Source organism: Notolepis coatsorum, assembly GCF_963971535.1.
Source record: "Notolepis coatsorum genome assembly, chromosome: 10".
Taxonomy (NCBI): Eukaryota; Metazoa; Chordata; class Actinopteri; order Aulopiformes; family Paralepididae; genus Notolepis; species Notolepis coatsorum.
Genome location: NC_140174.1, coordinates 83,132,262 through 83,152,147, shown reverse-complemented (window position 1 = coordinate 83,152,147; position 19,886 = coordinate 83,132,262). Strand labels below are relative to the sequence as shown.

Below are 19,886 nucleotides of genomic sequence, written 5' to 3'. Positions count from 1 at the left end.
TTGAACTAATCTTTTTTTCTGCCACATAGGTAACAGGTGGATCGCCTACCTGGTTAGGGGGTGGGGGGCACGCGTCGTAATTCCGGTGGAGCAGCATTTTGAGGCGGGGGATGAGGTGTTTATTGTGCTGCCCACGCCTGGTGCTGTGCTCACTGCCCGGTTCTCAGGACCTTATGTGGTAAAGAGAAAGGTGTCTGCCACTAAGTATATGTTGTATACGCCCGAGCGGCGGAGGAGGACACGCTGGTGTCATGTGAATAGGCTAATGAAGATGCCTGCCCGCGTCTCGTCGGAGTTGGGATGTGACAGGGCTGTTGGTTCACATGCTGTGTTGTGTTTTGATGTGCCTTACAGGACGCACAGTGTTGCTGTTGGGAGTGCGGACCCCGTTAAGCAGTTCGCGTATCGGTGTCCGGTGGCGATGAGGGAGGTCATGGGGAGAGAGGCTCTGTACCCCCTGAAAAAAAAGGGGGGGCTAGCTACACATGGCCATGGTCCCTGGAGCTCTTTTTGCTTTCTGGCTTCCAAGGCTAATGTGTCTCTCCGTTTTCTGTACTGCAGGAGGGTGACGCGGGGCCTGTGTGGTGCTGATGTGGCCCATTTGGTGGGTGATTTTGTGGCGGGAGAATTTTTTTGTTGTTGTTTCTGTTCTCCCTGGGATGTGGTACTAATCTCATGTTGGGTAATGAGTAATAATGTTTTGCTAACCCTGCAGGTTCGCTCTTATGGGGGGAGGTGTGACGTACATGGGTACGTGGGTTGGTCATTACCATTATTACTGTATTTATGACACCATCTGAACATCAGGTTAGTATATGTAAATGTGTTATTTTATATGTGTGATGTTGTGTCCTAATCTCTGTTCTGTTCCACAGATGCCACTCAGCTCCCTGATTGGATTGGTTGCACCTGATTGGTGCATCTTCAGGCAGGCAGTGGAGATGAGTGAATAACAGGGTGGGAGATGACACACGTCCGGGCGCCTCATTTGAATCACTGCCATGTTCCAGAATGGAGTGAGGAGGCTGCCCTCTCGTCTAGCTGTCTGGAAGTGATATCTTGTGGTTTCTCTTTGTGTCCCATGACGGGCTCAATTGTATCTATATTATTTATTAAGTGTTTGTTTGTATATATGTATGTATTGTTTGTCCTCTCCTACCTTTTCCCCTTGTGCATTATGGTGGAGGTTTAAATCCCTATCACCATAAATATATAATTTACTATTTGGAAAACATCTTGTGTTGTGGCTTTCTTAGCTACCTGGGACATTGCTTTAAACGCATTTACTGAGAGAGGCTGTTTGTTGCTCATGTGCAGCCGGCTCCAGTTATTATTCTGTGTGGTCCTTAGACCTTTGTACATGACATGGTATGTTTTATTGTAACTGTTTGACTGTTTGGTTGTTTTAGTGCAACACTGCTGTCAGCATCATCTAAGAAGGGTGACCCCCTTGAAAGGGTCTTGGGTTATCTCCTCAACACTAGGTCTGAGGTGCATTTTCTTCCTATTGATAGGTGTTTACATACCTTTGCAAGGATATGTATGACTGTGTTGCAGTCATTTATTTTAAATGTGTTGTACTTTATGGTATTTTTGTCTTATTCATGATTTATTGTGATACTTCTTCTTGAAGTGTTTAAAGAAGATGTGTTTGTCCCAAGGGTACATCAATGTGTGTTGCAGGGTTTTACAAATAAAATATGATCTGATTTGATCATGATCCTAACAAATGTTAAAATGTTTGCATGCATTACATTTAACAGACAGTGGTGACATTTCGAAGTTTTAAAGGGATCCCATTCACAGAGCTGAAGATAGTTACACAACTGGATAATATTTTTATTATTACTAGGAGGAACTTAAAATCATTCAAAACAATTATTACACCCTTGAGGTAGAAAAAACGCAGTTGGGTATATTATAAAAATGTATTAAAGAATATTGCAGATCAAGTTGTAACTTTTTTTTATAAACGTGCATAACATCAATAATATGATTAATATCTAAAGTTTCTAAACACTTATGATTTTTCAATAAAAGCTGTAACATCCACTATTACCCATCGATGTACAATTGTCCTGATAACTCCGTGGCGGTCACTAAGGTTCTAAGAGTAGCTACTTCGATTGGGAAGTGGAGGGTTTTTCTTCTAGTAGGATACAGTCTCTTACCCATACCCCGGGCGGGGGGTGGCTGTGATGATGCTTTGTTGGTTACATCAACGATAGGTATTTCTTCGGGGTCAGGGTGGAATACATCAGATTCTGATGTAAGAGGGGTGTACCAGGGGCTATTAGGAGGGGCATCCATACACCTGACGGGGTTTGACGGTGATGAATCCGGCGATGAAGTCTCCCAAATCGTTGAAAGAGGGCTGTAACTAGTCCTAGGGATGTCTAGGAGGTTTAGCAATGAAGGAGTTTTAGTTGAACCATACATGGCTACGGGTAATGTCTCAACTTCTTCGTCTGGAGCGTATAGTGGAGACAGGCGAGCTAGTGTATCCGATGCATACTTAGAAGGATCTTCCCCGTGTTTCACATACAAAGCAAAGTTTGGTTGCGGTGAAGGAGGGTCAATGAAACTATACCCGCCAAAGGGTAATGTCTCAACTTCGTCCGGCTTATATAATGGGGACAGGCTTGTTTGTGTATCCAATGCAGAGTTAGAAGGATCAGCCTCATGTCTCACATACAAAGCCATGATTGCTATCTAAAAGTACATATGCACTGTAAGTCTTTTAAAAGGAGGATTTAGGGTTGACACGCAACATCCGCCGTCCCCTCGCTGGGTCACTCCCACTCCATCTCCTCTGGTTTGTCGGCTGGAAGGAGTCTTCTTCTAAGATCTGCCAGGTCTGTCCTCACCTTAACCCCTTCGTTAGTAACCATTCCGCATGTCCGAAGACATTCTAGCCAGGCCGGTACCGGAACTGAGAAGAGGAAATACTCATGACTTGTATTAAGGAACCTTGAGAAGATGGTTAGATTAGTCTCTACACCAAGGGGAGTGTTTTTTATAGATATCCGCCCGTAATACACATACCCGTAGACTATCGAGCTTATTACCAGGGTGAATATCTGCCCATCTTTAAGCGTTATACCCATCAGTCCATCCATAGCCTCATACAAAGCTTTTTTTAGCTGCCAAAATTCACTCTCCGATAGGTCTATCTCAGATCTTCTTCCAGCACCCTGGAAATTCTCCAAGGGGGTCTTGTAGAAGACAACTCTCTCAAATTTAACATCATAAGAGAATCCGAGGACCCCATCCCTGAGAGGCCATATCTCGGTGTAAAACTCGCTACCAAATTTGGATGGTGCAATTAACTCTGCCTTAAAATGCGCTACTCGGACTGACGTCCGTATAGTAGATGTAGCTAGACTGCTCGCCATTTTATTTTCTAGGGTCTCTCTAAGAGGGAACTCTCTAAATATATAGGTTTTTATTCAAACCCTGACCGCCTATATAGCGTCATACAGACCCGTCCGCAGCTTCGCCCCCACCCCCATACAGAAATACATCCATCTAGACACACACACCCACATAATCTTAACCATACCCTGTCGTCATGCGAATGGTGCTACCATATTTCTTCAGACATTTCTATCAGTCTTTGACAGAAACTTTTGAAAACAACTCACTCAGTTTAAAAAGTGTTTAAAGTATCAGGATCGTAGCATATATAATAGGAAATGGGGATTTTCTTCAGTATGACTACCAGCTATATTATGAGTTTTATAACCTATGATCTCGCATTGCTTTTAAAACATGCTATAGCTAATAAAGTCAACGATGCCCAGTTGTACACTGCAAGTGCTTAAGGCTTTTTGAAAATATGTTGAAGCTTGTGAGAGAGAAAGGCTTGCTATATAATTGGCAATATATGATAGAGACACTCTCAAAGGATGAAAGTCTTCTATCTGAAAACGGCTTAGTTACTATTTTAGATCATATAAATGGTAATTTTAACAGAGCACACCTGTTATGCTTATACACTGTAATAGTGGATGTTACGGCTTTTAAACTGAAAAATCATAAGTGTTTAGAAACTTTAGATATTAATCATATTATTGATGTTATGCACGTTTATATTATTGATAAAAAAAAGGTTACAACTTGATCTGCAATATTCTTTAAAAAAAATTATAATATACCCAACTGCGTTTTTTCTACCTCAAGGGTGTAATAATTGTTTTGAATGATTTTAAGTTCCTCCTAGTAATAATAAAAATATTATCCAGTTGTGTAACTATCTTCAGCTCTGTGAATGGGATCCCTTTAAAACTTCGAAATGTCACCACTGTCTGTTAAATGTAATGCATGCAAACATTTTAACATTTGTTAGGATCATGATCAAATCAGATCATATTTTATTTGTAAAACCCTGCAACACACATTGATGTACCCTTGGGACAAACACATCTTCTTTAAACACTTCAAGAAGAAGTATCACAATAAATCAAGAATAAGACAAAAATACCATAAAGTACAACAAATTTAAAATAAATGACTGCAACACATTATTTTTACACAAACAGCATCTTTATTGTGTGAACGAAGCAAAACTTTCAGGTACAAATAAGACATGTCGACAATGTAGCTATCAACCAGACCATCACTGAAACAATATGAATTGTTTTTGCTACACAGTAAATTTCACAGAGTAAATTTGACTCAAACTGAGTACATTTGGATAATTGAATGTGAATGATACATTCCTATCTGTGACCAAGATAACCACGGTAAAACCTAACATTGTATTATTTTCATGATTATAATGAATAAAATTCATCTTTGTTTTATGGTGTTTCATGTTAAATGGTTCTTAAAACGAATTTCCTTCAATCATCTGGACAGGGATCAAACAACCTCCACCGGTAATACTGTGCATTTAGCTTTTTTCTGCAAAATTAATAAATATTTTATTGGTATGTGAAGTATTGTATGTGAAGTATTGTATCAACAACTCTAATAAATAATGGCTTTATGTTACTTTCATACGTGTTAGCCATACTACACACTAACTCACCTATGGTGAGTGAGTTAAAATGTATTTGTCTTAGAACTATCATCTTTGAGCTGTTTGAATATTTCCTATCGTGTGTAACTGTAGGATTTAATGCATATCGAAATATTGAGAGCATAAAGTACTACTCAGGGGGGCTTTCTTATTCTATTTTAACTATCGGTCAGTTTCATGATTTTAGATGTTTATAATGTATGTGTAACATTGACACTCAATAAAAAAATCTGAATTCACTAGGATTATGTGATATCATGTTCTCTGTGTACAGATGGAAACTAGTTTCTGCTAAATCTGATGCATCCATGTTTTCATATGACAACGATATAAATTGTCTATACTAAATACCAAAAATAATAGATTTTAATGTTCTAGACCTTATCTGGACTATTTAATGCTGATTTTATTTGTATCTTACTCTTTTGTGCACATTATCTATGCATACGTTATGGCTACGTCAGCTTTACAGCTGTGACCCCTTTTTGAGTTGCAATTCTTGCATGACAGGTGGTATACATATACATTTTATTATTATTATATAGATTATAGATTTTGTATCCCTTACATCCTGATAAAAATGGAAACAGAAAAATGAGTCTAATCATTGTAATTACAGCACCAAAGCTGTTTGTCTTACAAAGGAGTGAGGTGTCATGGGGGTGATATATGTCAACCCCCTGACAAATTAGCAATATCCTCCTACATACAGAGATCCTTCTGACTATTGACTCAATCTACTAAAAATAGTTCATTCGCCCCTTTTAAAAACATCTCATACATGCACAAGGCTGAGATATACATGCCAGAGGCACACATACATGCATATACTCACTTGTAGGGAACAGGCATACACACACATACTTATACACATATTTGAAACATAAGCTCTCACTTACACATATAGGGGATATACACATACATAGGGGACACACACATACATAGCTGAGACGCACATGCATATACACACCTGAGATATACACTCAAACAGGTGGCAGAGACGCACATGGATACGAGACACACACAGAAGGTAGGATTACAGTCACATACCTGAGAGATGCACACACACACATGTATGAGACATACACACATACTTACGTGAGACACGTACCCACATACACATATCTGAGACACACATTCATACATGTTCTCACGCACACCTACATATATTTGAGACGCATCCTCTCACATGCACTATGGAGAAAGATGGCATCCCGATAGAAGATGCAGCACATACCTGCTCGCAGGTAGATCGGTCTACATGTAACGTATGTGCATCAGGGATATATATGCACAATGTATAGTAATGTTTTTTTTTGTACGTGCTTTTTTAATTTCCATGTCAGTTGTTAATGTGTTTGTATGAGTCTTTTGTATGTTTTGTATGATGTTACGAAAAAGAAAAATACAAATCTTGGATGTTGCATATTATGCTGTGGAAAGATGTCTTGTGAATATTGGAAAGATTTGTAAAAAAAAAAAAAAACATCTCATACAATATCTTGAATTTCCTTCGACTGTCATATGGTCTGGGAACAGGACAAATGTTTAGACAAGTAGTCTGAAATTAATAAATAATTTGTATGTTCTCTTGAATATACTTTGTGCATTATTGTTACACAATACCAACTCTAGTGGTTTTATGTTACATTCATAAGCGATACCCCTAGCCCCTACTAACTCAGATATATATGTATGTTGACTGAATTACATTTTATTTACCCTAGAACTGTCACCTTTGTGTTGATTGAATATTTCATGCTGTGTGTAACTGTAGTTTGTAATACAGGTCCAGAATATTGAGAGCTTAAAGTTGCAGGGACTTTCTTACTGCACCTGAAAAAACTATTTTAACTAGACGCTGTTCTGTAAAGTACTTCAGAAATGTATTTGTTGTATAATGTATCTTAGAACAGCCATATGAGAGAGACCTTTGGGGCTTGATCTTGCTAAACTTCTAAAATACATCTGTAATGAAACACTCAACCAATAAACAAAAAATTCAGAATTCAATAGGATTATGTGTTATCACGTAACGAACAATAACACTATGCAACAACCATCAAATGCACTCACAACACACACATTCAAACGCACACACTCACTTTAAATAAACAACACAGTGCAGCACCCACTCTCCATACTTTATTGGTAATGGATTTGCACTACACCCCATACCTGTGTACACCTTACTGTAAATTGTGCCTAAATTGTACCTCACCCCCATTTCTGCTTTGCACTATATAGTATTGTATATTAGTATTGCATAGTATCTTGTATGGTAACTCAGTTACTTCTATTCTGCATCGAACATTGTACATGTATATACTGAACACTGTGTCTACGTGACTTCTAGTTTTACTTCTATTTTACATGCTATACTATTTTATTTCATACTTATCTCTTGCCTAGCACAGTCTCTGGAGCGTAGCAGAAAGAAGCATTTTGTATAAAAGTATTCTGTACTTCTGTATGACAACTATTAAAGAAACTTGAAACTCATGTTTTTTACATTTACCATAGTTTCTGCTAAATATCCTGCAACATGTTTTCAGGTGACACTGATATAACTGCAAATTGTCTATAGTAGATACAAAGATTTTGTAATACACTGTTTAGAAATATAGTGTTTGCAATATTATGTCTGTTTTACTTGTGTGTACCACGTTAGAGTTGCAATTCCTGCATGACAGTTGCTATACCGTTTACCAAGTAGTCATTTGAGATCATAGATCCCTTTTTTCCGAGCTAGACCTGGCCCCCAAATGACAGCAACAACAAATACCTAACAATACACAAAAAGCAGACTGATACATAAAAAAGGCAAAGTGGGCCCTGGGGTTACATTTGAGGTGGAGCAAACTATATTGAATTGGTTTTGGGGGGTAAAAAGAGGATGAAAGGTAATGATTTGCAGGAGGTTGGTATGGGAGAGATGGTCAGGTCAAAAATATAAAATATAACACCACGTTATGCAGTGAAGCAAACTATATTGAATGGTCTCATTCTTTAAAATGTCCTTAATTTGGAACTTTAAAATCAGATATGCTATTGAGGGCCTGCAGTTTCAAAGTTTTTTTTTAAAAAGTCCTTTACAGGCATAGTTAGCAGAGAACATGAAGGCCTTTTCCCCCAAACTCTGTGCTATTTTCTGGGGTACTGTGACATATAAATTGGGTTTGATGTTATGTTGAGGTTTGAACCGTGGTAAAAACGGTAGTTGACCTATAAATGCTTTATAAATACAGGTGTACCATTGAAACAGTCTAGGGTCATTCATGGATAGCTAGTTAACTTTAGCTAGAGTGCTTTGATGTGACCTATATCCATAAATAAGTCTTAATTTATTAATTTAAGACATATGAAATACCCTATTGAAACAGTTAAAGCAGCTTGGACAGACACATATATACACACACAGACACACACTTACAAGTTATCACTCTTTTTGTTGTTTTGTATCACAAACACTGGTGTATTTGCAATCTGATATGTCCTAAATGTATGGATGTAGCAGTACTGTCTATCTGTATGTCATGTATGTCATATAGGCCATGATGAATTGAAAATGAGGGTCTCTGATGTAAACAAGACAAAAGTCTTTCTCTGATCTGTAACCTCTTAACCTTGTCAAAGACTCGAATATAGGGTACATTTATATCTTAATACATTGTATTCGTTTTACGAAATAAGAAATAAGAGAGAATAACTGCAGCTATCTCTAATGTATGGTCACCACTGTGTCCCAAACTGTCAAATAGTTGGTATTACAACATTTACATTTAGTCATTTAGCTGACGCTTTTATCCAAAACTACTTACAAGTTCTGTACGATAGGTGATCAGGGGAATACAACTCTGTCAGCTGTGTAACAATATTCATCAGAGTGTTGCATGTTATAGTGTAGGTTAGTTTATTAGGACAAATGCATGACTGTAAGTTAGTTAGACATTGGTCCGATTATGTTACAGCGACCCCTTCCATTGTGTGAACAAAAAATATGCTATGACTATAATGTTCTACAGAGTTTTACTCTAACTCTGCATGTCCCCTAAACTTCACGCCACCATGGGGTGTTTTAACACCTAAAGGGGGCCCCATTTCACACCCCCCACACACACATAGACCCTCACAGACACATCTTTTCTGAATTTTATATTTTCAGCACACTATCACGTATAACTTTTATACTCATATCTTTAACTGAAATAATTTAATGTGAACAATAATACAAAACACTGTAATGCAACCTTTTTTAAAATAATCTATTTTAAATAAAACGCTTCACCAAAACCTAATTACTACGAGACCTTGGGGTGGTTGTAATCAGCCCCTCACCCCCGAAACGCAGCCATCTAGGAGAACCTAGCCTCCATGCATTTGAGTTAACACAACCCTTACCCCCAAATGGCTAACCCCTGGGTCAGCAGAGCTGACATACATACATACATACATACATACATACATACATACATACATACATACATACATACATACATACATACATACATACATACATACATACATACATACATACATACATACATACATACATACATACATACATACATACATACTTAGTGTGGTTACTTAGAACCCCTGTTTACAAGTTATCACTCTTTTTCAAACAACATCAGCCTATTATTCACTTACATTGTATTTTCTTTTATTTACACATATATTTTCTGAACACATTTACTTAAACAAACTCTTCCATATGAAACTAAAATATAGTCACATTGTAATTTTCTTAAAAAATAACCACACACACACACACACATTTGAATCCACCCCCCTTTTCTGAGGAAAAGGGGAAGTCAGACATGGTCGTAAATCAATACACATCCCAGCTTGACAGAAGTTTCAGGCTTCCTGATTCGCTGAACTCTTTTTTCAGGTTTCCCTCCTAAAATCGTAAATCAATACTCACCAGGGTTCTGACAGAAGTTTTAGACTTCCTGATTCGCTGAGCTCCTCCATTTCTCCCACGCCCTAAAGTTGTAAATCAATACTTACCAGGGTTCTGACAGATGTTTTAGACTTCCTGATTTGCTGAGCTCATCCTCCTCCTTCTGTGACGGTCATAGCGAAGGGGGACTGTCAGTTTCAGAAACAGCAAACTGACAGCCTTCAGAGGGGAGATGCAGGCCACATGGGCATGGAAAAAATGCAAACTGAGAGCACTAGACAGGTTTTTACAATACATTTCTTTTTAAGAAAAACAGATTTGCTTAAACAAACTCTTCCATGGGGCATTCTCCATGAAACCATTTTCTGAACACAATTGTGACATTCTACACTTTATAGACACATTGTAATTTTCTTAAAAATAATCACACACACACACACACACACACACACACACAAATGTATTCTGAAACTTTATTTTGAAAAAATCTGAAACCGGATGTCCCTCCCCTTATAGCCCCTCCCCTTCCGAAACCGGATGTCCCTCCCCTCCGAAACCGGAAGTCCCGCCTCCTTGAATCATCGACCAATCAGGAAAGGGGGCGGGGCTTATAGCTCATCTCAAAAGAGGGCGTGGCTTCAAGCAATCAAACTTTCCATATATGGTCTGACAGGACCTGTATCCCCATTCTCTCTCTTGCCTTCTATTTTCAAATTTGACCAAAGTAGTCTCTGATTGGACGAAAACGTTCCCTTGACGTTACAGCGTGGCGTCACGCAAACGCTTCAGCTCCTCCATATAAGGGAGAGCGAAGGACAGACAAGACACAGACGGAAGTGAAGCTGTAAGAAGAGGACAACCCTGGATCGCTCTCGTCGATAAAGGCGATCGTCGATTCATCACTTTGTCATAATTCAGAAAGAAGAAGTCTTTTCTCGTCACGTTTTTTGTTCAAGATCTTTGTAACAGTGTAATTTTGGATAGCGGTGAGTCAGTGCATTCTTGTTTACTTGCATCCGAGATCACCTATTTTTCAGGTTGTTTACCATCTGTGGGAGGGGGATTCTTAAGCTGGCCTCATTAGGTCCAGTCAAATAAAACTCCTGCTCACGGGCGATACACCTTTGAGCAAACTTGTGGATTCCCTTTATTTTTACACAAACACTTGCACCTTTTTGGGACATTGAAAGACACAACTGTAACGGTCCCAGACAGGACAATGTGAACATTGGTCACAATGTGAACAGTGGTCTCCTACCTCCCTCCAGTGGTCTCATAGCGCCATCTAGCGGACACCGCCAGATGGTGCAGGCCACCATTTTGTGTTGGATAAAAGTAATTGAGTTGATTTCCTCATGTATGTTGTCCTGGGCTTTTCCTTCCCTTGTTTAAATGTCGTCCTCCTGTCTGGATGTTGTTTGTGATATTGCTTTGGTTGTTGTTGTGATATTGCTTTTGTGTCTAGTTTGGTGTTTGATTGTTTCTGTGTTTTGGACTGGCCTGGCCAGGTGTTGCCAATTGTAATTAGTCTGTGTATATTAGTGTGTTCTGTCCTCACTACCTTGGTGGCGTCATACCTCCTCTTTCACTCTGTCGTGTCACTGCTGTCGTCTTCCTTGCCCTGCTGTTTGTTGAGTCATTGTAAGTTATGTTAGTATTCTGTTTTATGCTCTTTGTTTTCGTGTACCAGTTAGTGTTTTCTAAGTGCCAGCTCGGCTGTGCCTTTTGCTTTTGTTTTTCGTGTACCAGTTCCTGTTTTTAAGTGCCAGCTCGGCTGTGCCTTTGCTTTTGTTTTGTACTGTAAAATACCCTTGCTCTCTTGGTTCTAAAATAAATAGAACACTACGTTTTGAGAAGAGCAACCACCATCTCCATTCCTCCTGTCATTCCGCAGTTTCGGTTCTCCTCTGTCAGTCTGCATATTGGGTTATTTTCTCCCCCCTAATCGTAACACACAACGCAGAAACCAGTATTGGTCTAATTATACACAACCAGTGTTGGGCAGTAGCTAGCTACAAGTAGCGACGCTACATAGCTTAACTACAATTCTCAGTAGCGTGATGGTAGCGTCGCTACTTTTGAACCAAGTAGCGTTCTCTGTAGTGCAGCTATTTTTAGAACGAAGTAGTGACGTAGCGTGATGAAACGCTACACGCTACTGTCCGGAGAAACAGACATAAAGATTTGTGAGAAAAAAAAACTCCCAGCAGAAAACCCACTATGATTGGTTGGTTGGTTTAGATATGAGTATGATGACTCACGATTGGGTAAGGTTAGGCCAAAACATTACGGGTAGGCCAATCATAGGCAGGATAGGGCGGGACTCCAGCTCCGCAAATCAGGAAGTGCAAATCAAAACAGACCACTGAATGAATGAATGCAATTTAACAGATTACATGAACTAGTCCGCGCGAAATGGCAGAGGGATTCGATGTTTCCAGGGCTGATGGCATTGATGAAGATGATGATGTCAATAACAACAATGCCTCTCCATGGCCCTATCTGGAAAATCGTATGAGTTTGACTGAAAAAACGCCTAAAACATAATGTTTAGGTGTTTATTGTTCCCAAACAGCACACAAGTCAGTGCACTTTTTGTCAACAGCAGCTGCTATCATCACAATATTATGGGGGTGGAGGAAAAGAAAAAACAAACTAACATTAAATATACACTAAGAGGGAAAAGATCACCTAGAGCAGTGGTTCTCAACCTGGGGGGGGGGCTCCCCACATGATTTTGGGGCCATGGAATGTTTTGTGAGTTACATATTTAAATACATTTGGTCATTTAGCTGACGCTTTCATTCAAAGCAACTTACAAATTGTGTACAACAAGTCAGCAGGAGTGGTACATATCTAGCAGGCTAGCAGCCAAGGATGGTCTAGCAGTGTCAAGCTTGAGTGTTATACTCTGAGTACATAGTAGTATAGACATATTAGCATAGTTGGAGGGCTTGTTTCAGTTTTATAATAAACAATCAAACTGAACCTTTTTTTTGCCTGCCTATTTGTTTGGTGGAAACCTGATCATGAAACTGGCCCCTACAAATGTCCTAACCCAGTTGTACAGTAAAGACCAAGTATGGCTTTGTCAGTATTCCAATGTACAGTGTGTGTCCCCCCCCTACCCATAGCCCCCCCCCACCTCCAATGTACAGCCCCACCCAACCCCACCCCACCTACCCAACCTCCTCCAATGTACAGTTTCTATGTCAAATGTATGTCAGTATTCCAATGTACAGTGTACAGTGCCCCCCCCCTAACCAACCCCCCCCCCCCCCCACCTCCAATGTACAGCCCCACCCAACCCCACCCCACCTACCCAACCTCCTCCAATGTACAGTTTCTATGTCAAATGTATGTCAGTATTCCAATGTACAGTGTACAGTGTCCCCCCCTACCCAACCCCCCCCCCCCCCACCTCCAATGTACAGCCCCACCCAACCCCACCCCACCTACTCAACCTCCTCCAATGTACAGTTTCTATGTCAAATGTATATACACTCTTTTTCTGGATTTTTTGTATCACAAACAGTACTGTATTTGCAAATCTGGTATGTCATAAATGTATAGATGTAGCAGTACTGTCTATCTGTATGTCGTGTGTGTCATATGATGAATTGAAAATTGGGGACCCTGATGTTAACAAGATGAAAGTCTTTCTCTGGTCTGCATCCCCTTAACAATTGTATGTATTGAGCTGTACTGTACTGTACCCATTCTGCAATCTGTTAATAAACTTTTCAATCAATCAATCAAAGTAAAAAAAATAAATAAAATAAAAATTGTGCCGATGTAGTTAGCTATTTTTGCCATGTTCTTGTAGTGTAGCTTGCTACATTCCTCTGGGGATAGCTTCCATTGTAGTTGAGCTATATTTAATCGAGAGTAACTTGTAGTGTAGCTTACTACATTTTCCAAGTAGCTTGCCCATCACTGTACACGACACAACGTAGCACGTTGGAGATGCTGTTCAAGCCATTGTAGTCTTCGGCCACGAAGAGCAGGTCCTCCAACACCCCGATGCCAAAGTCGTGGCTGTCCCTCACCACAGGGTTGTTCTGGACGTTGTTCATGAAGTTGTTCCAGTTCCACGTGGCCTCAAAAGCATCTGAAACACACACACAATTTGTCATTCTACCTACATGATCTAATCCTTTCTGCAACCCCATCTATGTATGTATTTAGTTATGTACGTATGTATTTATGTATGTATTAGGGCTGACCTCGACTAGTCGAATAGTTGACTAATCGATCGAAAGGAGCCGTAGTCGACTGCCAATCTCTCAGTGTAGCCTTTAGAGCACATGTGGGCAAACAACACTTCCAGTGCATCAGTAGCCAACACAATTTTAAGAAATAAGTCAAATCATGGCTCCTCGACAATGTCAAAAACTAGTATGTATGTGTGTGTATGTATGTATGTATGTATGTATGTATGTATGTATGTATGTATGTATGTATGTATGTATGTATGTATGTATGTATGTATGTATGTATGTATGTATGTATGTATGTATGTATGTATGTATCTACCATCCTCCTCCTTCTTCTTCTCCTCCTTCGTCTTCTCCTCCTTCTCCTCCTCCTCCTCCTCTCTGACGGTAGCTGCACCTGGGCTTTGGACATCAAGGGTCCTTTTCATCAAGATGTATCTCTTCACCTGTAAAATGAATCCCAATCAGATTTGTTAAACCTCAGCATGTGAATCCATTGCGCTCGTCACCAATGCATGAGACACCGGGTTCGAATCCGGCTGTCGGCGTTGCCTCCGGCTTGAGTCGGCCATCATACACAGTAAATTTAGCAGAGTAAATTTTACTCAAACTGAGTCCATTTGAGCCAAAGTGAGTAACATTTTACTCAGTTTGAGTTAAATGTACTCAGTTTGAGTCAAATTTACTGTGTACTAACTCAATTGGCAGAGTTAGCGGGTGGAAGTCGATGGGTGGTAATCTGGACGTTGTGGACAGCGACTCCTACAGGTCGGTTGGGGGACGCCTGCACAGCAGAGACAGGAAATGGCGGGGGTAGTGTGAGCCTCCCACACGTTACACCTCACCAATGAGAGTCCACGCTGGCAGGTGAAAAGATGTGACAGGCTGCCTCCTCGTGTATCGGAGGGGACACGTGATGCAAGGCTTCTATCCTCCCTACAACCGGCCAGTGGGGGGCATATGCGAGCAACGTTCAAGACGGGAGGGGAGAATTGGCACAGCAAAATTGGGATGTGAGAAAAATTGAAAAAAGAGGAGAAAAAGTGGATCAAAAAAATAATTGTATCCGTTTCAAAACATAACCGTGGCTTGGGTGGATTTCTTGTTTATAAAGAATAGCTAGTTGGTAAACAATGGTAAACATAAATTAACACAATTGAACACAATTCAACTAAAGCAACTCATTTAATACAATACAAATAGTCGTATTTATTATTATTATAATTATTTAATCCAAGGAATCGACGTGAATGCAATCACCAATGATTTCTCCCTAATGAAGCCCTTAAGAACACAGGCACACACCAGTCTGTCCTATCTACGACTGCCTTTCTGAATTTCGTAAATCCTGGTCATAGCTACGAGCGAATCCCCAAAAAGGAACCGTTCGAGAATGCCAAAATCGTCCAAGAAGTTCGTAAGTAGAGTTACGAGAAGATTTGCTCGTAACTTTCTCGTAAGTCCGTTCGAGAATGAGGACCATTGTCCTTGTTCCACTTCAAATCCAATGTGCTGGAGTACAGAGCCAAAACTAACAAAACAAAACACAAAAGGACGGGACAGGGAGGAATTTGACTATAATCCTTCGGTGTGCCCAAAGAGCTTTGTACATTGCGATGCTCAGAGCATTCTATTTGACCTCCAAGAGGCGACAGGGCATCAGCTGCCTCAGTCTACCTGTCTGACTCCAGATCTGCAGGTCCAAGTGGGATGGACCCAGCCTACTCCAGCACTGACACTGAGCATCAACTCCAGCTCCACATGGGCATGGACCCTCTGGATGGGCCCCAATGTGGCCTCTGCTCCAGCCCGCTCCTTCCTCAATGAGTCTGGGGGCCATGGGAAGTGAAACATTAGCTTCCTGCAAGAGGGAAATTGTCTTTTGGTCATAAAATTGTCTTAATACATCATGACAAGTTAAATATATCGTGGTGTATTATCTATGGTTACAATGCATTTGTATTTTAATGGTAAAAGTCTGCAATGTTTCAGTGTGCAATCAGTTTTGGGTGTTTTAATTTAGTTATTGTGCACTTTAATCTGTTGACATCAATAAATTGTAATGACGGTAATGCCGTAATCTTATCAGAAATATACTAGTGAGGAATTTGTGGTGCGAGTTCCAGTAGCTGGACTGTCTGGACATCAAGATGTTGCCATTCAAAAGGGTATTGAAGTAACAATTTATGTTCATATGGTCAATAGAATTGATATTATCGTGTATATTTGACTAATGGGTTATTCAACATTATTATAGCATTATTCAGAATGGCTAAGCTGAAAACAGACAACAGTTGGCTTGACTTTTGTAACTGAAGTGATCACACACCCACTCTATCTCACATAACCCCCCCCCCCCCCCCCTAGGAACCAGTTTTGGCTGATTAACAAGAGACACACACACTAATGCATGTGACAGAGATTAAGACTCACACACCCGGGATAATGCCGTTAACATTGAGTGACAGAAACCCCCATCCCAGAGACACACACACACACACACACACACACACACACTCTGTTCCATGCGTCCTCCCAAGAGACACAGGACAAACAGGTTTTTAGAACAATCTGATCAAACACACCCCATGACCAATTGATTGACGACCCACACACTTTCAGCCATCAGAAACCCACCCATCCAGTTGGCCAGTAGTGGTAGCAAATTACAGAACAGTATTAGATTTGGGGTGATCACATAATATATAAGGCAGTCATTTTGAACTGAGACAGACACTCGGTAGAACCAAACTATCTGTGTCAGGATGGACGACTGTTGCTGTGTAACTTATGCTTGTGGTATGCTGAATTAAATCATCTTCTTCACCAACTGAGCCATTGCCTCTGAAAACCATCTCCAGTCTGAATCCTTCTTGAAACCAGTGCCCACTCTCAATGAATCTACTTCAGTATATTTTCTATCATTTCACAATTCACATTTTCAGGGAATGTATGGCAAAAGTCAATTGAAGCAGGCCTCCTGCCTGCTATGAAGATCAGCATGGCGTTCTCCGAGGTGCTGAAACAGAACATGGATGCTGTGCACCCCCTGGCTGCTCGCAAATTCAACTTCAAATGGAGGTAGTCTGATATTCTATCAGTATACTGCTGTTGATGCTTTAATTGTGGTGGTGATTATTATTATGGTGATGAGGACGATATACAGTATATACATACTGTTAAGGTTTGACTGTGAGACTCTAGCGTAGAGAGAGCAGACAACTGGACAGGTTTCAAGGGTGTTTAATATAAAAAAGGAGAGTAGTTGGACAAGCGTGAGGTCAAAGACGAGGCCGGGTTCTCAGACAGTTCACGGGGGAATCCAGGAGCAGTGTAGTCCGACGAGCGAGGGTCATACATGGGATACAGGATGAACGCTGGGAGGGAAGCCAGGTAGTGGACTAGAGACAAGGGAGGACAGGCAGGGTTAGACACGGCAGGACAGGTACAGGAATAAACAGGCTACAAGCAAAAACGATGACTGACTGGGTTAGCTGAGAATACAATCTGGCATTGTCTTGCAGTATGAGCTGGGTAGCCAGGTAATTGGTGATCGCCAGCAGCTGTGAATGCTTCGGGACCTGCCTCCACACCAGGTCCCAATCCTGCAATTAATCCCACATACTCACACCCATACAGAGACAACGATACTACGAGACAGGGGACATGATGACACATACTATATATACTATACTACTATATATATATATATTATTCTAGCACTTAGTGCAAGTTGCCCTTTTTATGTTGTTTATGTATCTAGTTTTGGATGTTTCATGTTCTATACCATAATTATGTTTGCTGCAGCACATGTATTGCCCATCTAGAGATGTAACTTGAACCCCTTCTCAATGGCATTTGAGCTTGATACTGTATATGTACAGTTTTTGCACTGATTATCTTTGAAAATAAATGTTGAAGTCGTGATTTTGAACCTTTTGTGGCAGCCCTTTTTCAGACACAATCTAAATGTATGGTCAGGGTTTAGTAAGTAAATGACCAATCAGCAATGTTGTGGAAAGGAAACCTCCTAGGGGAGTAGCCATTTGAATTAAAAACGCTGATGTGATTTTTACAGGCATTTCTTGCATCACACAGTAGGTTGTACCATACAATACAGTAGGTCTTATCTATACTGTAGGTATCAGGTGAAAGCAAAGTACAACATGCTGATGTAGGTAAATACAAGGATAGGAAGGTTTTGACTACATCAGTTCTAATACAGTAAAGATATAATTGTCAATACCATTAATTGTGCCTTATTGTCATTATGTGGTTCAGAGGCCTGATTAAACTGTGTGTTCTAAGTGTTGCTGATATGAAAGTGCCATAAAAGATATAAAACTATAATTTTTCCATATGTGGAAAGTTTCAGTGATAACCACATTGTTAGGCATGACCTTGGGGTTGGTATTACAGTACAGTGTAAAGGGTACCATATCTATATACAATGATATAATGATGGTGCTGAAACTGCATCACAGAGGATTTTCAAGGACATACACAGTCTAATGGTCTAAACCAGCGGTTCTCCAACTACGGGTCGCGACCCAAAGTGGGTAGGTGATAGTGGCAAGTCATTATTATTATATTTTTTGGGAAAATCTATACTTGTGTGTAATGTAATGTTCTGGCAACATACTTTGGCTAAATATGCCTCGTTTTATAAATGTGTATTGATAACATAGTGCTGTAATAAAAGTGTCTAATAAATATGCATGATCAAGTTCAACAACGTGTGTTTTTATGTTGATATTCCTTAATTCCACATTGAAATTACGTGATACAGGGTGGCCGGGTAGCGCAGCAGACTAAGCGTCTGCCTACCACCACAGAGACAGTGGGATCGAATCCACCTGTGGTGCTTCCGGGTTGGCCTACCATCCATACTAACACAATTGGCAGTGTTAGCGGGTGGGAAACCAGGCGAGGGTCGTTGTAAACAGCGACTCCTACAGTTCGGTCGGGGCGCCTGCACAGCAAGGTCGGGTCCTGGGAGAGGTAGTGTGACCTTCCACACATTACACTCTCCCAGTGAGAGTCCGCGCTGCCAGGTGAAAAGAAGCGGTGGGCTGGGTACACATGTGTCGGAGGAAGCATGTGATAGTCTCCGCCCTCCCGGGCCGACAGTAGGGGGTAGAGTGCGCAACGACCAGGAAGGGGGATTGGGAATTGGCATAACGACTAACATTGGGATGGGAGAAAAACAAAAAAAGAAGGGGGGAAAAGATAATAAAAAAAAAAAATTACGTGATACATTAAGTCGCCAATATAAATCCTAAATAAAATGGGGTCGTGGTATAAGAAAGTTTGAGAAACCCTGGTCTAAACAATCTAAATACCATCCCTGTCTCTGATGTTGACAGGTGAAAACGAGAAACTTGTTTGTCGAATCAGATTTAATTATGAATAGAATTCTCAATTACCAGTTGGCACCAGTGTAGTTTTTATAATCAAATAATGTGTTGGTTGAATGGTTTTCATAGTATTCACCGCATTCGAACTTGAAATACAAAGATTTCTATGTAACAGTGGGTTCCATACAGAAGCATTAAGTAAGTGCTTTAGTAACAGATTCTGGCTCTTACTGAGACCTGGATAACACCAGATAACTCAACAACACCTGCAGCCTTATCTACAAACTATAACTTCACAACCTTCCAGATGTGGTGGAGGCACTGGTCTCTCTCTACCTCATGGTCTACACATTTAATATCACTTCCAGCTCTGTCACTCT

At 40.4% G+C, this 19,886-nt stretch overlaps 1 protein-coding gene across 1 annotated transcript in view; it reads left to right on the top strand.

The window, feature by feature from the left end:
* Positions 1–17,150: 17,150 nt before the first annotated feature.
* LOC311235615 (gastricsin-like) overlaps positions 17,151–19,886 on the top strand; it is a gene marked incomplete at both ends in the record, with an annotated part of 34,672 nt that continues 31,936 nt past the window's right edge. Inside the window, one exon of the mRNA XM_084323079.1 lies at positions 17,151–17,230. Within this exon, the coding sequence (XP_084179205.1) occupies positions 17,151–17,230 (80 nt within the window). The remainder of the gene's footprint in view (positions 17,231–19,886) is intronic.